This window comes from Hippopotamus amphibius, chromosome 2, assembly GCF_030028045.1.
Source record: "Hippopotamus amphibius kiboko isolate mHipAmp2 chromosome 2, mHipAmp2.hap2, whole genome shotgun sequence".
In the NCBI taxonomy this organism is placed as follows: domain Eukaryota; kingdom Metazoa; phylum Chordata; class Mammalia; order Artiodactyla; family Hippopotamidae; genus Hippopotamus; species Hippopotamus amphibius.
The window spans coordinates 99631720-99651455 of record NC_080187.1 but is presented as its reverse complement, the minus strand read 5'-3'; the positions used below and the strand labels follow the sequence as shown (position 1 = coordinate 99651455).

The 19736-nt window shown below is 41.2% G+C and overlaps 1 protein-coding gene across 4 annotated transcripts in view; it reads left to right on the top strand.

The window, feature by feature from the left end:
- SMARCA2 (SWI/SNF related, matrix associated, actin dependent regulator of chromatin, subfamily a, member 2) overlaps window positions 1-19736 on the top strand; it is a 181967-nt gene that overhangs the window by 87289 nt on the left and 74942 nt on the right. For all 4 annotated transcript variants that reach the window (XM_057724018.1, XM_057724017.1, XM_057724016.1 and 1 more), the window contains exons 20-25: window positions 391-498; window positions 1132-1218; window positions 4321-4367; window positions 6672-6838; window positions 11981-12144; window positions 16374-16601. In XM_057724018.1, the coding sequence (XP_057580001.1) occupies window positions 391-498; window positions 1132-1218; window positions 4321-4367; window positions 6672-6838; window positions 11981-12144; window positions 16374-16601 (801 nt within the window). The remainder of the gene's footprint in view (window positions 1-390; window positions 499-1131; window positions 1219-4320; window positions 4368-6671; window positions 6839-11980; window positions 12145-16373; window positions 16602-19736) is intronic.

Here is a 19736-nt window from a genome sequence, read left to right as displayed (position 1 = left end):
AAAGCAGGTATAGTTGGGAAGCAGAGGAAATACTTTAAAAAAGATACTCTGTATTGAACATCTATGAATTTGACCAGTTTGCCAGCCTCTCTTGCTCTCTCTCTCTAATATGGAACAAGGCAAGTAGTTTCTGAAAACATGACCCTAGCCTCAATGACAAATAACTTATTGAAGGTCCCTTCAGTATAACGGTACCTTTTGCAGTGATGACTGTGGTCTCCTCCATCACCACCACCACACCACCCCACGCCCTCCGTGAATCCAGGAAGGGGAAAGAGAGAGACCTTTGTGGTTCCAGGAGTCCACCAGCAGCCGTGTCTCAACAGTCTTCTTAGAACAGGCACCTTCTCTCTCCTGCTCTTAACCTACTTACCATTCTTTCCTCCCCAGGTTGAATATGTGATCAAATGTGACATGTCAGCTCTGCAGAAGATTCTGTATCGCCATATGCAAGCCAAAGGCATCCTCCTCACAGACGGTTCGGAGAAAGATAAGAAGGTACGTTGTGGAAGATGATGCAACTCGAGGTGCCGTCATATATCTTCTCTTCTTAGGGCTGTGACACTGGGTACTCCCAGGAAACATCCCTGCTAATGCTGATTTGTCGAAGCAAATTACTGGGCCCTTTTTTTGGAGCTACTGTTGCTTCCAAAGAAAATCTCTTAGCCTTTTACCTGCAAACTGCATAGGAGCAGTTAGAAATGAACACCATCTTGGTGTTCATATCACCAAAATAGTTAGCTCTGCTCATGTCAGTCCTGCACAGAATATATCTGCCTGAGGATGTGGTGGCATTGTAGAAGGTTTTAAAATCCAGTTCCATTCCCTGGACATCTGTTCCATGCTTCTAGGGAATAGACAGTTATGAATCCTAGGGAATAGATAGTTATTTCTCAAAGCCATCCGCTGGACATAATTCCCTCCTCTAGGATAAGTTAGTCACAAGGAAGATGTTATATCTAATTCAGAAATGACTACGTAATAGTAACAGGAACTTTGGAGCACAAGATTTATGGGTTACTGAGAAGACTTATGGCCCTTTGTTCTTTCTATGAAAGCCTACTTTTTCAAAATGGGAAATATCTGATCCATTAATACCTTCTATTTTGACTCTCCTCTACTTGTCCTTAGGGGAAAGGAGGCGCTAAGACACTTATGAACACTATTATGCAGTTGAGAAAAATCTGCAATCACCCGTATATGTTTCAGCACATCGAGGTAAGTCTGCGTTCTCTGTTGAGACCTTGATGCTGACTGTGCTATTCCTACTAATACTATACAGACAGTTTTTTTAAATAAAATATAAAAGAGGGTTAAAACATGTGGAAGTTGAAACAACATAGTCTGATGAGTAGAATTAACAAACCTGAATTTTCTGGTTATGGTTTCTCATTGGCGCTCGACAGTTGAGCACCTGGCATTTTATAACCAGGAGTTTCAAGTAGTGAGAAAATGTTGTAAACTGTGGCTTATTACGTGGGTTTGGGTAAGTACTGTGAATTGCCTTGTTATGGTAGGAGCTCCGAAATGGAAGATAATGATAAATGCATCCAGCTTCCTCAGAAGGATGCTGTGAAAAATATTAAAATAATGTATTTATACCTGTTGAAGAGAAAGATGTTCTCTGTAAGAGTCACTGACGTTAGTCTGTTACTTAGATTTATATTTTCCCCTTCTGGCTTCTATCATGACGATGTAAATCCAGGCTTTTATCCTGATGCTCTGGTCTCTAGGAAGCTATTTTTAGGGGAGAGCACATTTTATGCCCTGTTCGCTACATGGGAGTGAGTTTCCTAAATTGACAGTTTCACCCCAACGGGAGCCATTGACTTGAACCGGAAGGAGAAAGGAGCCACAGTTGTAGCTTCTGCTTTTCAATGCTGCCGCAGATGCGTGAGGTCCTGGCGGCAGTTATTTGCCAGGACACTGCTTCCTTTCCAGTACTGCTGAGCGGGAGGCGTGGGGCAAGCCACTGCAGCCTCCGCGTTTGCACCAGTTTATTAACAAATTAATACGTAGAACGTTCTAGCAATTTAACTTTCAGGAGCATATTCCTGGAAATGAGGTTGAAATATTCTTGACTTTGAAGATTACTTTTTTTACTACCTTGTTTTTGGTAATCGCGCTTGTTAGGTGAGAGCAAGTATTGCACCTGTGTCCCTGTCCTGGAGTCCTGTCCCTACTGTGGTGGGGAGTTAGAAAGACTCCTGACACTATTGTTGCCTTAGGGACAGGCAGCCCTTCCTTTATGGAGTAAAAAGCCCTCGCGATCAGTAAAATAACAGCAGTAAAAGGAAGGAAGGGAGGGAGGGAGGGAGGGAGAGGAGAAAGAAGGGACGAAGGGGAAGGTCCCAGCAGCAAGCCTGCTTAGACACATGCTAGGAGAACCCAGAGTGCGGTCCATACCCCAGGCCACTTTTAACTCTGACCTGGTGTAAGTCACTCAGCACCTCCAAGCTATGGCATATTTGACTTGTCAGCAGATGGTTAATAGATGGTCATAGGTAATAGATGGTATAGGACTGGCAGAAGGATAAGCTTTAAAAATAAATAACATATGAAGTGTCTGATAAACCGATGATGTGATCAACAGCTATAAGTTATCAATGAATTAGTGGGGGTTGCCTGTTGGGTTGGAGGAGCCAAAAAAAAAAAAAAGGTCTAATGATGAAAATGATTGGGGTCATGTCAGGTTAACCTGTCCACCCACCATCTTATTTTTCCTAAAAACAATTTGAAGATATTCACCCTGCAGAAGTATAGAGGAGTTTGACACTTAGAAATTATGAAAATTAAGTGTCAATCTTACTCCATTTTGGTTATCATATCAGAATGTACCTTTGAGACACACTGGGCCATGCCAGGAAGGGGGAGGATGCCTTCTACCCTCAAGCTTCTGTCTGGAGCACCTGGGAAGGGGTGAGAGGGGAGGGGGATCAAAGAAGCTAAGTTTAGGTAACACGCCCTCCTTTGCCTGCATATTTACATTTTAAGTAGCAGTCAGTAGAAAGACAGAGTTTGATTTGCAGTTTTTTTAATATACAAAACGTTCAGGAGCATAGTCCTGAACATGGGACCCACGGTTATTGGCAAAGGCACCACAGTTGTGAATCAGAGATGGTGTGCACATTTTACTTTTATCTTCGTTTTGTTCACTTACACATCCGTCGTTCATACTGCGTCATGCTAGAAACCCAGTCTCTCGACTGGGCTCGCTGCCTCCCTGGGGATCTTCAAACCAGAGAAATGAAGATGGTGTTTTTAAAATACTGCTGATACCTGACCTTATAATCACCTATGGATACATATTATCTTAGAGACAGATGGGACCTAAAACTCTAGTCAGGACCGGCTACCTGTAGAGAGGAAGGTCATGGTTCTTGGAATCAGGGTAGGGCTTTGGGCAGTGGTCCATTGGTGTTAATTTCACCGTCAGGGCAGCATCTGGAGGGGGTGGGTTCTACCGTAAGTGGGGAGCATATTTAGGAGTAGAACCCAAAGGGAAAGATCTGGTCCCCTCGGAGGAAAGCTTCCGTGCTCCAGGAAGGAAGGGGAGCAGAGAAGGGAGACAGCTGGTGGTTAATGTGAAGGTATGACGTGCTCTCCTCCCCACAGATGGTCTCCCTTTCCATAAAGTAGGAATGCAAAAATCACATGAAGAACAGCAGTGGTTTTTTTTTTTTTTTTCCCCACAGAATCAGTGAGGAGGGAATTATGTGATTAAGTTCTGTGTTTTAAAAGTGGAAGCCGGTCACCTGAGGGGTGGTGTACATTTAGGGCCTTACTTATAATACAGAAAAGCACAGTACAGAGGGGATGTTAGGATTCCACTAAACTAAGACTTACAGTATGCAGTACATATGTAATCATCATTACCTTTACTGTTAAGTATCTCCATAGTGTATTTATGTGTGTCTATTAATTTTGATTTGCTTGTACTAAGCTCTTCCTCTAGTCTAGACTCAAGGCTCCTTGGGGTAGCTACTTTCATTTTTTTCTGAATCCACAGTACCTGCCTACCATAGCCCTGGGCCGGTAAACACTTAATCACTGTTTGATGAGTGAACTAATCCTATCATCTTAGTATGAGAGTCTGGAGACTTGCACAAACTTACGGGATACATTTCTGGGAGAACTAGAGACTGAATTCAATAACTTTGAGTTTCTGGTTCATTCTATAATGAGTGTTTTCTTACTTATTCATTATTTTGTTTAACTGTGCTTTAGAAATAGATAGGGTGACCTCACTAATAGAATAATCATTATGTTAATAATTACAGATCTGTTTTTTAAAATCATTTTCTTTTCTCTCTTTTAAAGGAATCCTTTGCTGAACACCTAGGCTATTCAAATGGGGTCATCAATGGGTAAATCTTAATTTTTTTTTTCTTCCAAAAAATAGTTTGTTGGTCCTACCTAAATTTTTCTCTCTGAAGTGTTTCCTGTCACACAAATACATACTGCCAGCCTCCTCAGCTCTCCTCTCTCAGCAGAGGATATAGAAGTTGTTAACCAAAATGATATCAGCATTCCCTTTTACTTTATATAAATTACTGCATGCCTTGAGCAAGTGGCTATTCAGAGGCCATAGATCTCCTTTAATAGACTTAACAGTGTCCTAGTGTTCTAAAAACGTTGTCAGAGCTTCAGAGGGTTGTTACTTATAACCAAGAGTATAGCTCGAGCTCAAAGAGAATTTATCATATGAAATCTCAAGTTGATATGTAACATTAACGTACACGAGGGGAAAATGTCTCATCTGCTATAAACATATATGACTTCACAGTAATTTGTTAGAGTATGGTCTGTATAAGAAATATTTTTCATTTGGACATTGAAGAGAATCATGCCTGCAACAACAACAGAAAAGAACCTTGCGTTAAGGGAAAGTCTCTGTTTTGGTACCAGGGAAATTTTATTATTAGGATATAAGGGTCATTCTTGGATCCCAAGGGCAGACTGTGTCGCCGGACTAAGAACCAGGAATTGGAAGCCATCTAAACCCATGCCACCAGGCTCTCCTTCTCTCTCCCTGTTCTCCCTTTTCTCTGGGCCATGTACTCATTCCTGGTGCCATCAGGTTGGCCAGGGTTGCATATTGAAAACATGGCCTCGGGGGTGTTTGGCAGACAGTTCTTAGAGTAGGGAATGGGTATTGGGAAGACTTACATGTGAAAATATGTCTCTTCTATGTGTCATAAAGTCAACTACCAATGATACATTTCAGTATTAAAGACCAGACTGCACATGCACTGGTGAGTTTTCCCAACAGCATCACCCCTACAACTAAGTTTTAATAATATAACACAACCCTGTTGATAAAAGAGGAGAGTGATTTCTTGTGGAGGAAAAAAGCTCTACTTCCGCTCACCAACCTTCTTCGCTATCTGACAGCACTCTACCATCGTATTTTTTACGTGAATTTCTATGTAAGTTAGGACTCTGTCTTCCCTCCCCAATCCATTCTTCACAGTGTACATGGTGATCTTTTAAAAAGATGTCAGATCTCATCACCCCCTGTTTAAAACCTGGCTTTTTGTTGCACTTAAAACTAAAACCAATAGAGCCCTACAGGATCTGACCCCACCTCCCACCCTCTTCATCTCTGCTCTCATCTCCCAGTGTACCCGCCACCCCACCCGCCACCCCAACTTATGCTTAAGCCACACACACCTTTTTTTCAATTCCTCAGACTCACCAGGCTCTTTTACTCCTCAGGGCCTTTGCACATACTCTTTCCACTTCCTGGACCCTCCCCCTCTCCACTCCAAGCCCCTCTTTCCACCTGGCTGCCTTTTGCTCCTTATTTCAGGTTTTAGCTAAACTGTTATCTCTTCAGTGGGGTCACCCTTGACGCTCTGAACCAGTAGCTGTTAAATTTTTTCTGTAAAGGGCCAGATCTCAAACATTTTCACCTTTGCTGGCCAAAAAGTCTCTCAGTGCCACCTGCTCCACTCTGCCAGGGTAGCTCGCAAGCAGCCGTAGGCAAACAGAAATGAGAGTTCTAATAAAACGTTATTTACAGAAACAGGCAGCAGTCCAGGGCTGACGTTTGCCAAACTCTGTTCTAATCTAAAGAAGATATCACGTGTTGCTATGAGCTCTCAGAGCAACTTGCTCGTTTTCTTTTTAGTACTTACCACACGTTGTTAATTACTGATCTGGAAGGTAGGGATTCTATTCTGCTTATACACACGGCCGGCAGTGTGCTGGGCACCTAGTAGGTGCTCAGTAAGTATTTGAATAAATCTTAAATGCCCCAAATTAATAATTATGTACTCAATAAGTATGGGTTTAAGGAAATGACAACATATACATGTTTGCATGTGTAGGAGAGATGGTGGGGCTGGGGGGGCAGAGAGAGTTGAGAGAGACAGAGTGAAAGTATTAGGAACATGAAAAGGTTTCCTTTTCTTTCTAGAATCTATCATCATACCTAGAGTATATAATGCACCCTTTATAGGTTTTCTGTAATATGTTTTATTTTTCCATGAATACTCTCGGTTGCGTTGGAGTGGATACTCATTCATTCATCCATCCATTCATTCATTCTGTAGTTATTTATTGAATGTTTACTATGCGCAAGGCACTGTATGAAAAGCAGAGCTCTACGGGATCCTTCAAGAAGACAGCAGTAATACTGTCTTCTTGTTTTGCATTTTTGGGTTCAGGGCTGAGCTGTATCGGGCCTCAGGAAAGTTTGAGCTACTTGATCGTATTCTGCCAAAATTGAGAGCGACGAATCACCGCGTGCTGCTTTTCTGCCAGATGACGTCTCTCATGACCATCATGGAGGATTACTTTGCTTTTCGGAACTTCCTTTACCTGCGCCTTGACGGTGAGTGTGTAAGGAATTAGGCTCCGAAGCCACACTGCTCAGAGCGCAGGGGTAACAGGCACTCAGATGCAAGCTCAGCTGAAAGGAGGGGTAAAAACTGTTGAAGAATGAACTAGCAGGGTGGGGTGCAGCTTCTCCAGGTAGCAGCTTTTATACCGTCCAGCTTAATATAAGCGGAAATCATTTACACAGCTGCTTTTCCCACATACAAGCCAATACAAGTGGACTCAGTTTAATTGTGGTACTTATAAACGAGTCTAAGCCAAACTCAACTAAAATTTAAAAACTCTCCTTGCCCTTAGGCTTGTCTGTTACCTATGCACCATACAGAATATTTTGACAAGCCTTTAGCTTTTTCTGGGAAGGTTTATTTTAAAGGGATAAAGGCTATGTCTCCTTCCTTCAGTAACACTGAGGTAGTTCATTAAAGATTATACCTATCATTAAAGCGTCTCTCTTTTTCTAAATAGAGCTACGTTAAGAGATAGGGCTTCATTGTTTCCTGGATTTTGGAAATTATGTAGAATATTTGCCTGATTTTAAGAGTGAAATTTAAATACCATGTCCTTAAAAAAAATTAGTCAGAAAATATGAATGCAAGAAAATACGAATTTAGAGATCCTTACTTAATTGCTGTGTGATTTGGATGGCAGCCCTGGTATGTCAGAGATTAAAGATATTAAAATGTTCATACTATGGCAGGGGGGTAACATTTTCAAAGAGTGGTAAGTAGGAATAGGAGCTAATTTACACCAGGATGGTGTTACTAATACCAGTTTTTATCTAATGCAGTATTCAAGTTATTATTGTTAAACAGGAAATTTAAAGTTTATGTTCCATTAAAAGGTGTTCTTTTATTTTCAATCCAGCATTTTGTCCCCTTTTGCCATGAATTAGATATAACTGGATAGATATCAACCTCAGACCTGTTATATGTTCTCTTACTTGAGTTTTTAAGTGAATTCTCTATATGGTGTACCTCTTAGGGCATTATTAACTTTTAAATTACTTATACCTTCTGATGCACAAGAATTTTTAAAGATTTTTTTACCTCTCCTCCTTGAAGTCACTGAAAACAGATGAATAGTTCAGTAAACATTGATTCCGAATTCATGACCTGATTCTATCAGCCACAGTCTGCCTGTTGGAAAATCTGCCTTGTGTCTCGTCCTCTGACCCAGTCTGTCCCTTCCTCCCTCTCTGTGAGGACTAAGTCCAGCCCTCCATCAGCATTCTTCCTTTGAAAGGCAAGCCCTCCTTCACTGCTGCTCAGGTGAGGGGCGGCCAGCTGTGTCTTCCTTGAATGTGCAGTGCCGCACAGGTGTCCTGCAGAACTATTGTTTACTACTTGGTGGCATTTTGTCTGGAACCTCAGCTCTCTCGGGACTGCGGCCTTGGAATATTTGAGTCTGGGAAACTGGCAAGAAGTGATTTCCTTGAAACAAAATCTCTCTAATGTGTTCTTGCTGGCTTGAGAGGGTGTCTTCACTAGTCCGTTGGTTGCTGTCTTATCGTTATTAATCCTGATAGTCGTGACCCTAATGCTGCACGTGGGATGCCACACAAAGCACTTCATGCATGTTATTAAGTTTCCTCAGCAAACAAGCTCCAGTTATCCCCTTATACCAGCGTATGGATATGATCCCCATTTAACAGATGAGAAAACAGAGGTTTAGAGAGATGAGTTAACTTGCCGTAGGTTAAACATGAGGCATATGGTGAAATCAGGTTCTAACTCAGATGTCTGTGATGCCAGATTAGCTTAGAAGCAGTTGGGCAGATCCAGCCTGAGGTATTCCATCTCTGAAAATGCAGGTTGCTTCTCTAGAGACACTTTAAGACTGATTCTGAACTTACTCAAAAATTGTAAACTGATTGATTGAAAACGACCAGGCTGTTTCAAGAGAACATGGCGCTCACTGATCCTGCCATCAAAGGCCTTACCGTTAGGTTGAAGGAAGCAAGTAAGCAAGTTCCATTACGTGTTACAGATGGCATTGAGAAGCCTGCATGGGCTTCTGCCTGAAAGAAACAGCAGCCATTTGTTTGGGGGGTTAGAGAGAATTGATGGGCAAACAACTGACATACACGTGGATAAATTGGTACACACACTGCCAACTGTACCACTCTCCAACTACACCCCCTTAACCCAGTTGTTAAACTGACTTCAGATTTTCATTACTGAATTTGATGTCCCAGATTTTTGACCTCAGGGAGAAAAAATTTGATGACAGCTAAGTAGATTTTTTTCCTGCAAAGATTATGGTTGCATGAATAGATTTAACTACGATTCCATTATAGTCTTTTGTTTTCACTGGAAATGATTTTTGAGTGAGAGCAAGCGATGAAGTTACATCCCAGAAGACAACATTTTCCAAAGGCAGCTGAAACTGAGTTAAAATGAGTAATCATGAAAGCCTGGCAGTGTTCCTTCTGGCAAATTCTGCAATTTTCAACACAATTGCCCTTATTATTAATTGTATTCTTGGTTATGTGCTACATCAAAGTCTAAAAAAGAACATGGACTTGATACACTTTAAATCCTGTGCCCACCTGCAGACGGCATTTCTTTGGCTGGGAATAAACCCTGGCACGGTAGTTTGAATCTCCTTGAGCAGCGTCCCAAAGATCGCTGATGATCAGCAAAGAGCTTGGCTTGGGGAACCTTTGACTAATGGAAATCGTAATCGGGCAAATTTGGGACCTTGTAAGGAATGCCATAGCTCCAAGCTATGTATACGGTTTAAATACACACCAGATAATACAGTCCGTCTGTTCGCTTGTGGTATCTAGCACAGGGCCTAAAAACTCCTTTGACCAGATGATTTTGATATTCCTTTTGTTTTTCAGTGCTTTATTTTGCATTTAGGGTTATTTCATCCCAAGTAGGCATCTCCACTTATTAGTTTTATTTGTATCTTAATGCATGTGATTATTAACTGATTATTTTTCTGTTCAACGGTTCAAAAGTGAACCTCTACCCTCATAGTATATAGATGCAGTTTTTGTACCCTGATGTCAGAAAACAGATATAGTTGGTCCCTCATCTCTCAGTATCCAAGAGGGTAGTGGTTCCAGGATACCCACAAATACCAGAATCTGCAGATGCTCAGCCCCTGATATAAAAGTGTAGTATTTGCATATAACCTATGCACGTCCTCCCATATGCTTTAAATCATCTCTAGATCACTTATGACACTTAATACACTGTAAAGGCTTTGTAAATAGTTGCTGGTGCTTGGCAAATTCAAATTATGCTTTTTGGAACTTTCTGGAATTTTTTTTTTTAATTTGGAATACTTTTGATCCACTGTTGGTTGAATCCCTGGGTGCACAACCCATTGGCACAAAGGGACGACTGTACCATGATCTCTGGGAACGTCTTTCCCCATTTTGGAAGTTGCTGGGGTTTTTTTGGGTTTTGTTTTTGGGGGGGGGGGTTTCTCTGGCATTTCCTTCAGTTTAAGGCAGAGGGTAAATATGTTGTAAACCAGTAATCTATGGGAGTAATTTTTTAAAAATCATTGCACCTGGACAGATGATGTAGCAAAAAGGTTTCATGATAGAACAGAACATGTCTTCCGTTAGCATCCTGAACAGATGGTTCACCATGATCTCAGAAAGCTGATTCTGAAAATAAAAGAAGAAGGGGCACCATGTGTTTGAAACCTCATTCAACAAAACACATTTCATATCCCTCCCCCCAAATCTAAATTCTCGCAGTTCATCACTGCAGGATTTGACTAGGTTGCTAAACTTGAAATCTGATCTGGAAAGTAAAATGAGCTCTGAAGAACATTGCTTCATTGAGTGGGGACTCCCAAAGCCCCTTTTTTCTAGTCCCCGTTTGCTGTATTCAGAAATGTTCTTTTTCCCTCCTCAGGAGGGTACTTACTATTTTTATTAATATGAAAAACAGATCCCCCCATGTTTGGGAGTTTGAACCTCCACAGTAACTTGATTCCATTATCTGGAGTCACTTAAATGTTTTAATCCTCTGAAATAAATTGCTGGTATATTTTCACCCTTAAAAAAGAACAACATGTAGAAATAATATTTGTATAGCAGGCAGTTAGGGACTATCATGTAACATGCATATGTATTTCCCAACAGCCTAAGGCCTTTTTCAAAACTCTGCAGCTACACTTGTCTGGTGAAACATATTCAGATGGAATATGGTAGGTTTTTTTTTCCTTTCCACAGTGCAGTTCATGAAATGGCCAGGTACATCCATTACAAATATATTGTATGTGATTGAGGGGCTGATTCGGGATGCAAGTCTGAGTGCCTTTGTGCCCTAAAAGTGAGCACCATTCTCTGGGGTTTCATACCCTCTGCTTATTCACTATTTTGGAGTCTCATCCGACACCGTGGGGTGAATTGCCAGGTGTATTACATGCAGCTTTGTTTGGGTTTAGTTTATATCCTTTGTACTCAACAGAGCAGAATGTCAACATGAGAAACCGACTGAGAGATTCTTTTTTTTTTTTTTAATTATTTTGGCTTCAAGTTTTACTAACAAGGATAAAAATATTCTGTTCACTTTTATGTTTTTAGCAGCCAGATCACACTCAGTAGCCATCCGAATGGGAAAATATAGTAGAAATCGGTTTCCTTTTGTTACCATTTGCTTGGGCATAAACAAGTCCCCACTGTAAAGCCTATTGGCAAAGTAGCTTTAAGCCACTATAAACATCCTTTTAGGCGTGTGTGTGTGTGTGTGTGTGTGTGTGTGTGTGTGTGTGCGCGCGCGCGCGTTTTAAATTATTTGGTGTTTTCAAGCATAAATATAAATCCAGAAAATGTTTTCACCAGGTTTTAGGTTAGCACAAGAATGTTATAGGATTTGTAAATTTCACAGATGCCCTGTCAGAATGTTTAAACTCTTTTCCACCTTTTGGAACAATGAGTAGTAGACAGAGTATTCCTTCTGATTAGAGAAAAGTCTCTTAGTATCAATTTTTTTTTTAATTGCAAGATGTTCAAAAGTTCCTTTCAAAAGTGCAAAACCCTTAGGGGATTACCTCACCAATACTAAGAGGAGTCTGAGTCTATTTCTCAAGGAAGCAGGCCTTTTTGTCTAGCTTTGTGCCATTTTCAGACAGGAGTTAATTGGCAAATTTATTTTTCTTATCCCCTCAGGCACCACCAAGTCTGAAGATCGTGCTGCTTTGCTGAAGAAATTCAACGAACCTGGGTCCCAGTATTTCATTTTCTTGCTGAGCACGAGAGCTGGAGGCCTGGGCCTAAATCTCCAGGCAGCCGACACGGTGGTCATCTTTGACAGCGACTGGAATCCCCATCAGGTGTGCACATCTGGGACTCAGGTGCCCAAGCCTCCCTTCTCGAGAGGAACTGAAAGACTAGTGGTTCCCTCATATACATCTGTGAGGCAGAGCACATTTCTAAACGAGTGGACCATTTCTCCACAGGGAAAATAGCCCAGCACATTATCATGGCTGTTTTCTTATCTCCCGTGAAATATAAATATTGAGATCTCTTACACACGCTTTCTGTGTGCCTTTGAAGAGTTCAAGTTTGGGGGACCAAAACTCAAGTTTCTGCTTAGTTTTAAACCCCACCCCACCACCTTCTGAGATGGGCACTGAGCAAGTATATTTGTTTTAGGATAAATCAAAACTGTTCCAAGATGAAAACAACAAAAAACAACTAACATTTATTGGATGCCAGCCTCTTTTTGGTCATTGCTTCATTCGTTTTCACAGTATCCCTGTGAGGTTATTAATATTACTGTTTTGCATCTTTATAGTCAAGGAAAATGAGTCCCAGGAAGCTTTAAGTAACTTCCCCAAAGTCAAACAATTTGTATATGTTAGTTAGTCTTTTATTCATCAAAAAATACTGTAGCTTATACACCTGAAACACTGTAAATCAACTATACTTCAATTAAAAAAATACATAGAAAAGAATTCTAGGGAGCATCTACTACTAAGTTCTCTTAGGCGGATAAGTTTAGAATTTATCCTTTTAAAGGAGTACTTTGATGATTAAAAAAAAAACAACAACAAATTGAATAGGTCCCTTGTGGCACGGTTTCCCTGAATTATTCTGGGAGGCCTGCAAGATATTTGGTGGAGTGATATTCGTGAAGATTAGATTCATACTGGAACAAATGTGGATTCAGAATAGTAAAGAGGAGAACTGTAGCTCTCACATAGGAGGGTGAATTCTACATCAGCTTAACCTGGGCTCCTCAACTGTAAATATGCAGAATCATTCCATCTCCCTAGGTCGTTGTGAAGATTGGATGGAAAAGGCTTTACAGAAGTTGTTTTGGGCAGGAAGGGGGCTTCAGGGGTGCATTAGGATTATGAGGGAGCTTTTAAGACAACCCATGCCTGCTTCTCATTCCCTGCCACCCTGCTCTTCATTGTGTAGCTCTTCCCACCTACATAGACTGTGCAGATTTCTCTAGGCACACGCTCTCAGGAGATTCAGGTGCAGGTTTTCTCACACAGCTGGGGAGCCCTGATTTCAAGAATAAAGTGGTGGTTCCAAACCTTTTGACCGCTGCAGGTGGCCACCAGTCATTCTCTCTAGGTGAAGACATTAAATTCCAGCTCCTGTGGAAATGTTCTGACCTTGAAAAGGGTTGCAGGCAACCAGCATAAAGTATATTAGTCTTCAGGAAATATTTTTATATACCTTACATATTTTTATATCCCACATTGCATTCCAAAGCACAGGTAGAATTCATGTTCCTATGAGAGACCTGCAGTTTTCCTTTTACCGTGGTGATTCGGTGTCTGTAACACAAACGTTTATTGAGAGGCTGTTATGCCACAGGCACTGAGCCTGGCTGGGTATCTAGGGGAAGAATGTGTGATTCCCCCTCCTTCCGGGATGCTCAGTATGGTTAGATGTTCAGATTACCTTCCTTGCTGCTGCCTAAATCTTCAGGGAGAAACAGTAGCCTGGGTATAGGTGAATGGTGAGTTCACCAGATTTTATCTTCCAAGGTAAACATTTCTATAGTGTCTAAGTTGTTTACCTTCATTGGCACAGCACTACTGCTAAGAATCCAAGGAAATCACTCTTTCTGGAAATGCTGGTTTTCCATGAGAAAGGATGCTGGGACATCTGTGCATCTCTCTCTGTTTCTCTGTCTCCGTCTGTCTGTCTGTCTCTCTTTCTCTCTCTCACACACACACACTTTTATGACCAGTAGGTGAAAGTGGAAGAAAGTAAATTACATGCATACCCAACACCCAACAGTTCACTTTTCACTGCGTATTACCTAAAATTTAGGCAACAAAACACCGAACCCCACATTTCCTCCAGTCTAATTTAGCATAAATTCCTCACACCGGGCCATGTACTTCTGCAGGTACGTGCATGTGTGCCGTAGGCGGATTCACTCCCACCTGCTATGCTCGACTAGAGTAATGTTTTCATGCCTGTCACTTAAGCATGGCCATTAGTTTGGGCAAACTACCTTAGCGTTCTGTGGTTTATCAGCATCTTCTCGGATGGCGGTCAGCAAACTGCAACGCGGGACTAAGTCTGGCCCGCAACCTGAGTTTGGACCACCTGCAAGCAGAGAATGGTCCTCACATTTTAAAGTAGAAAAATATAAAATTGAAAAAGAAAGAAAAATCCATTATCAGCCTTTCGGTGAGAACAGTTGCTCAGTGTTTGCTCTTGGCCCAAACCGCCTGGAGTATTTACCACTGGGTCCATTTTGGAACGAGTGTGTGACCGCTGTTCTAGGAAACAGTTGAGACTGAGGACACAGAACTTGCCAGCGTGGCTGCTGCTGAGCCGTTCTGGTGAAGACGTGTGGAGCGAGATGCACGGAGCTCCGGGCTTGAAAATGAAGTTTAGGGTTTTCCGCTGGCCCCCACCCCCACCCCTTTGGGTTTTCGTGATCCACCTCACTTTCTCCTCTTTGGAAAATAACCTGCTCATTTGGATGAGCCCCGGCTGTATTCATGGTTCAGTTCTTCCCATATTTATATTCACTTATTCAAATATATTCTGAGGAAAAACTTTTGTCTAATTAGTCATTTAATTGTAAAGGTCCCTGCAGCAAAGACAGGTCTCCTGGGTAGACGTTGGCCTGTTGTCTCCTTGTGCTATCTGGGTGACCAGGAAACGCATCTGGTCAAGACGACGGGCTTACAGGTATCAGGTATCAGCTCTGTGCAAAAGAGGGATGCAGGATACAGGGGACGAACCTTTGCCCTAAAAATGTACAGGGGTCTAATGAGGGACACGTGGAAATAACTAATTAGCACTGGCCCAGAGAGCATCACCTGGACCAGAATGGACAAAAGTGACATACCAAGAAGTCTTTATTGCATAGCCTTAAAATTAGGTAACTCTGCTTCATCGCTTAATGAAGGTTTGTATTTAAAGATTTCATTAAAACCTTAGTTTTTTATTATAAAAGTAATATATGTTCAAAACAGCAAAAAAAAAAAAAAATCACCAAATCACATGAAAGTAAAATGAAGAAAATTTAATAACACCTGTAATCTTATTACCTGGAGATATAAACATTATTAGCTACTTGGTATTTGTCCTTCTTGCCTTAATGTGCATATAGATAAATATATACACATATGGTCATTATGTACATAACATATAATGTTATATATAATGTATTTTTCACGTATTATAGTTTTATAATATGCCATTAAGTTTTCTTAATGACTATAATTTTTAATGTAGTATATTGGTGCATACGTGCACAAGACTGCAATTTATGTAACCAGTCTGTTAACTGTTTACTTAATTCTGCTTTAAAAAAAAACATTGTACATAATATATAATGCTGAGAGATGCATCCTTAATGTAAGTGTTGTGCATATTGGTGATTATTCCCTTAGGATACACTTCCAAGAGGTGAAATTTCTGAGTCGGGGCCATACCCAATTTTAACACTTTTGATACACAGTGCTGAATTTCTACCCCCCACCCCCCACCCCACGCCAGTTATCCAGTTTACTACTCTACTAGCAATCCTTTTCATTCCCCAAACTAAAGATTGAGTCTTTGATGGAACTAGATCCCAGGAAATCTGCGACACTGGTAATCATCGTATGAACGATGTGTGTGTATGTGTATAATGTATGTGTATGCAATTCAGTGATGTCTTAAAAATCATTTTTAACGCTTTCCTTTAACCTTGCAACTTAGGGTTAGTTGTAGTTAATATACAAGTCATAATTCTGACATCAAATTTGTTTTTATTTTTTTAGTTAGGGACAAATCTGGTGGTGAACCTAGGGACAGATAAAAAGGAAAAGAAAAAACATCTTGAGACCTGCATTTCAAAACCTGAGATGTATTTCCAGTTGGCTTGGCTAATTTGAACCCAGGTTCCCTCAGCTAGGAATGACCTTGAATTTTTCTAAAGAAGGTAGCTTGTATATTTTAAAACGGTAAGCAGAATCTTGCATTAGTAAAGGTGGATTAAATAACACTTCCATAGTTCCCTCTTGGCTGGGCGACGTGTCTGCTCGGCTAATCCAGGCACACTAGCCCTCAAGCCTGTCGTTCTCTCAAACAGGACCTGCAGGCGCAGGACCGCGCTCACCGCATCGGCCAGCAGAACGAGGTCCGCGTGCTGAGACTCTGCACCGTGAACAGCGTGGAGGAAAAGATCCTTGCAGCCGCAAAGTACAAGCTGAACGTGGATCAGAAAGTGATCCAGGCGGGCATGTTTGATCAGAAGTCTTCAAGCCACGAGCGGAGGGCGTTCCTGCAGGCCATACTGGAGCACGAAGAGGAAAATGAGGTATCACAGAAAGCCAAGCCTATGAAATCAAACAGTGACCTTGTGCCTTGCAAGGATTAAGAAGAACCTCTTTGTTCTTTAAAGAATTTCCTGGGCTGGCGTTAATTAAAATGAATAAATTAGCTGCTGTCTTACACCACAAGCACAGAAAGCCTGTGAAAGTTATCCAAACGAGTGTCTTAAGAGCATTTGCTGGAGGGAGCTACAGGCTTGGCCAGCGGATACTTCCCTAGTTTCTGCTGGGGAGGTGCAACCTGCATGCTGGATTGTACTGTAAGCGCTGCCCTCTGTAGGGCAGATGCAGAACTGCAGAGAGGATACTTGCAGGAACAAAACTGCTAGATGAGACAAAAGACAAAGCTGGAAGGGTCCCTCCTTGCCTTTTCTTTCTCCATCCTTCAGAGCCCTCTGCCTCTCTCGCCTTTTGATCAGGGATCACAGCACTTCAGTATGTTTGTAGGATGAGCCCTCACAGCTGTCTTTAGCTCTTTGAGTCATACTTTTACTGGAAAAGAGTGACCTTAACCTCCACCCCAAATTCTCCTGTAAGAGCTGACCAAGGGCTGAGAAAAATCAGTGGCTAAAAAAAATTAAAATCTCTTGTTACTTGCCAACATTGTTCAAAGAATGCATTGATTATGTTTCTCTCAGGGGATCTCTGGATCTCAGCTGTATTTTTTTAGATTGCCAGTGTTAGTCGTTCTATACTAAATTTTCATCCCCAAATGGATTTAAAATAGATTAAAAGACATCAGTCTATGTACTCTTGAAAACTGTACAGAATACCAGCACCAGTCCTTATCATAAAATCGGCTTGGGATGGACAAATCTGGTTTGGCGTGCCCATGTTTGTAAATGGAAGAGTGGATTTCTCTTACATATTCGTGTGGAATATTTTCATTACATATATTAGATATACTGTTGATCCCTAAACAGCAGAGTTTGAACTGTGTGAGTCCACTTTTATACGGATGCTTTTCTGTAGTAAATACTACAGCACTACGTGGGTCCAGAGTTGGTTGAACATGTGGGTGCAGAGGAACTGTGAATGTGGACGGCCCCCTATAAGATATACATGGATTAACCTCAGATATTCAGGGGTCAACTGTAGATTGATTTCACCTTAAGTATGATGTTTTTGAAATCTTCTATAAATTATAAGCCAAATTCTTTCAAAAAGCTCATGTACTTTTTTTTTCTGAAATAAGTCAAAATGTGAAGTAGTTCTTGATATTTAAAGAAATCCTGAAATGAATCTTTTTGCAAATTGAAGAGCACTTTTCTGTTATGCCTCTTCACTTGTCAGTCTTATATATTTGAATTAGTTACCTATTAGATTTCACTAAAGTGATGAAAAATGCTTATGCATATACATTCATACTTTCACACGTATTTTTAAAATTTTGATCTCAAATAACTCACCAGGTCTGATTCTGGAAATTGAACATTTTGATACAGATTTGATTCTCAAAATTGAATATTTGGTACAAATTTAGAATCAGACTTTCAGGTGATTTTTTGTTGTTGGTGTTTACAAAATTTAAAAAATAAAATACTAGAGTGAGTGATATATACTGTCACCAAGCAGGTGTGGGCAGAGCTGATACTCAGCCAGGAAGCTCCACGATGTTTTTGCTTATTTTGTTTTCTGTAGGCCTTGTGAAAATAGTACCCAGCCTGGTTTAGATGGAGTGTAGGGTTGCCTGGAGCTAGCTTTCCAACCTTGCTAGGCCTTGCCAATCTTCCTAGGGAGATGCTGATCTCTCCCAGTCCTGAGAGCCCTTGCAGGACATTTGGTCCTGTCCAAGCCATTCATGAGACATTTGGTCCACAAGACATTTGGTCCACGCCAGAAATCCTTGATATTTGGTCCTGTCCAAAATCACTTGGCAGGAACCAAATATACTCATGGGTGTTTTGGATAGGGCCAAATCTCAAGAACCTTTTGGCATGAACATAATGTCTTATGGACATTTTGGACAGGACCGAATGTCTCCTAACCCTGAGGGCCACCAGGTGGAGCCTGCAGTGCTATCTGGTGCCAGTTGCTTCTAACTGAGCAGCCTTGCTGAGGCTACACAGCCCTTCCAGGCTATCCATGTGTCAGACAAGTGTTACCATTTTCTGGATGGCATGTGTCCTGATGTGAAGATATCTGTCTGGGGACACTGATAGCCTGCAGTCAAGGGCACTGGTCCCGAATAGCTGTGGCAGCCATCACCATGGTCGATGGGCCATGGGGCACTAGGGCACGAGGAACCCAGGCAGATGTATTGCCCACTTGTTCTCTGTGAAGGCCAGGCCACTGTGGGCAGGCTTCTTGCCAGTTTACAAGAGCATCTTCTCATCTTGGGCTTGGAGGAGGTCCAACCCACACTGCAGAGGCGATGAGGGGATATCGTGGTCCTAGGAATAGGGTGGGCAAAGCAGGACATCTTTTCACCAGAGGATGCATGAACCAAATTCCTTGTACCTTGAAGTCTCAGCCCACTCCCAGCTGCTCTGTTTCTTTGTCAGATTAAATGTAATAATGTATTTAGACAAATTGCCTTCCATCTAGAGATGAACTAGCGTAGAAGGTTTTTCACAAGTAATTATTATCTTGAGTCATCAGTTTTGACTATTGAATTGCATTCATTTCTGACATAGTGCGCAAGACATTATCTTGGGAACAGTCATCTCATTTAAGCTGCTGGGACACTCATACTCTTTCTAGAACAAGTTGCCCTGCTTTGTGTGTATATACGATTTGGGAAATTGAATGTTTGAAGTTCTGGGTTTTCTTTTCTTCCCTCTGCTGATACACTGAAACTCCCCATTTGATTTTTAATAAGCTCACTCAACATATGATAAAAATAACTTTGGGTGATAAGTTCTATAGTATCTGCCCAGCTTTTAGAATCTTTTTTTTAAGTGTGAAAAATCACAGCATAACATTTCTGAAAAATTTGAGAACTGTTGTTTTCTGAGGAATTTTCAGAGACATTACGGGCCTTGGTCTAACATATAGAATGAAAACGTGAGGCCTTATGTAATTGCTTTCTCTATCTCATTTAAATTATTTTCTTTTTTAAAAAAATCAATTTATTGTCTGCATTGGGTCTTCATTGCTGCGTGTGGGCTATCTCTAGTTGC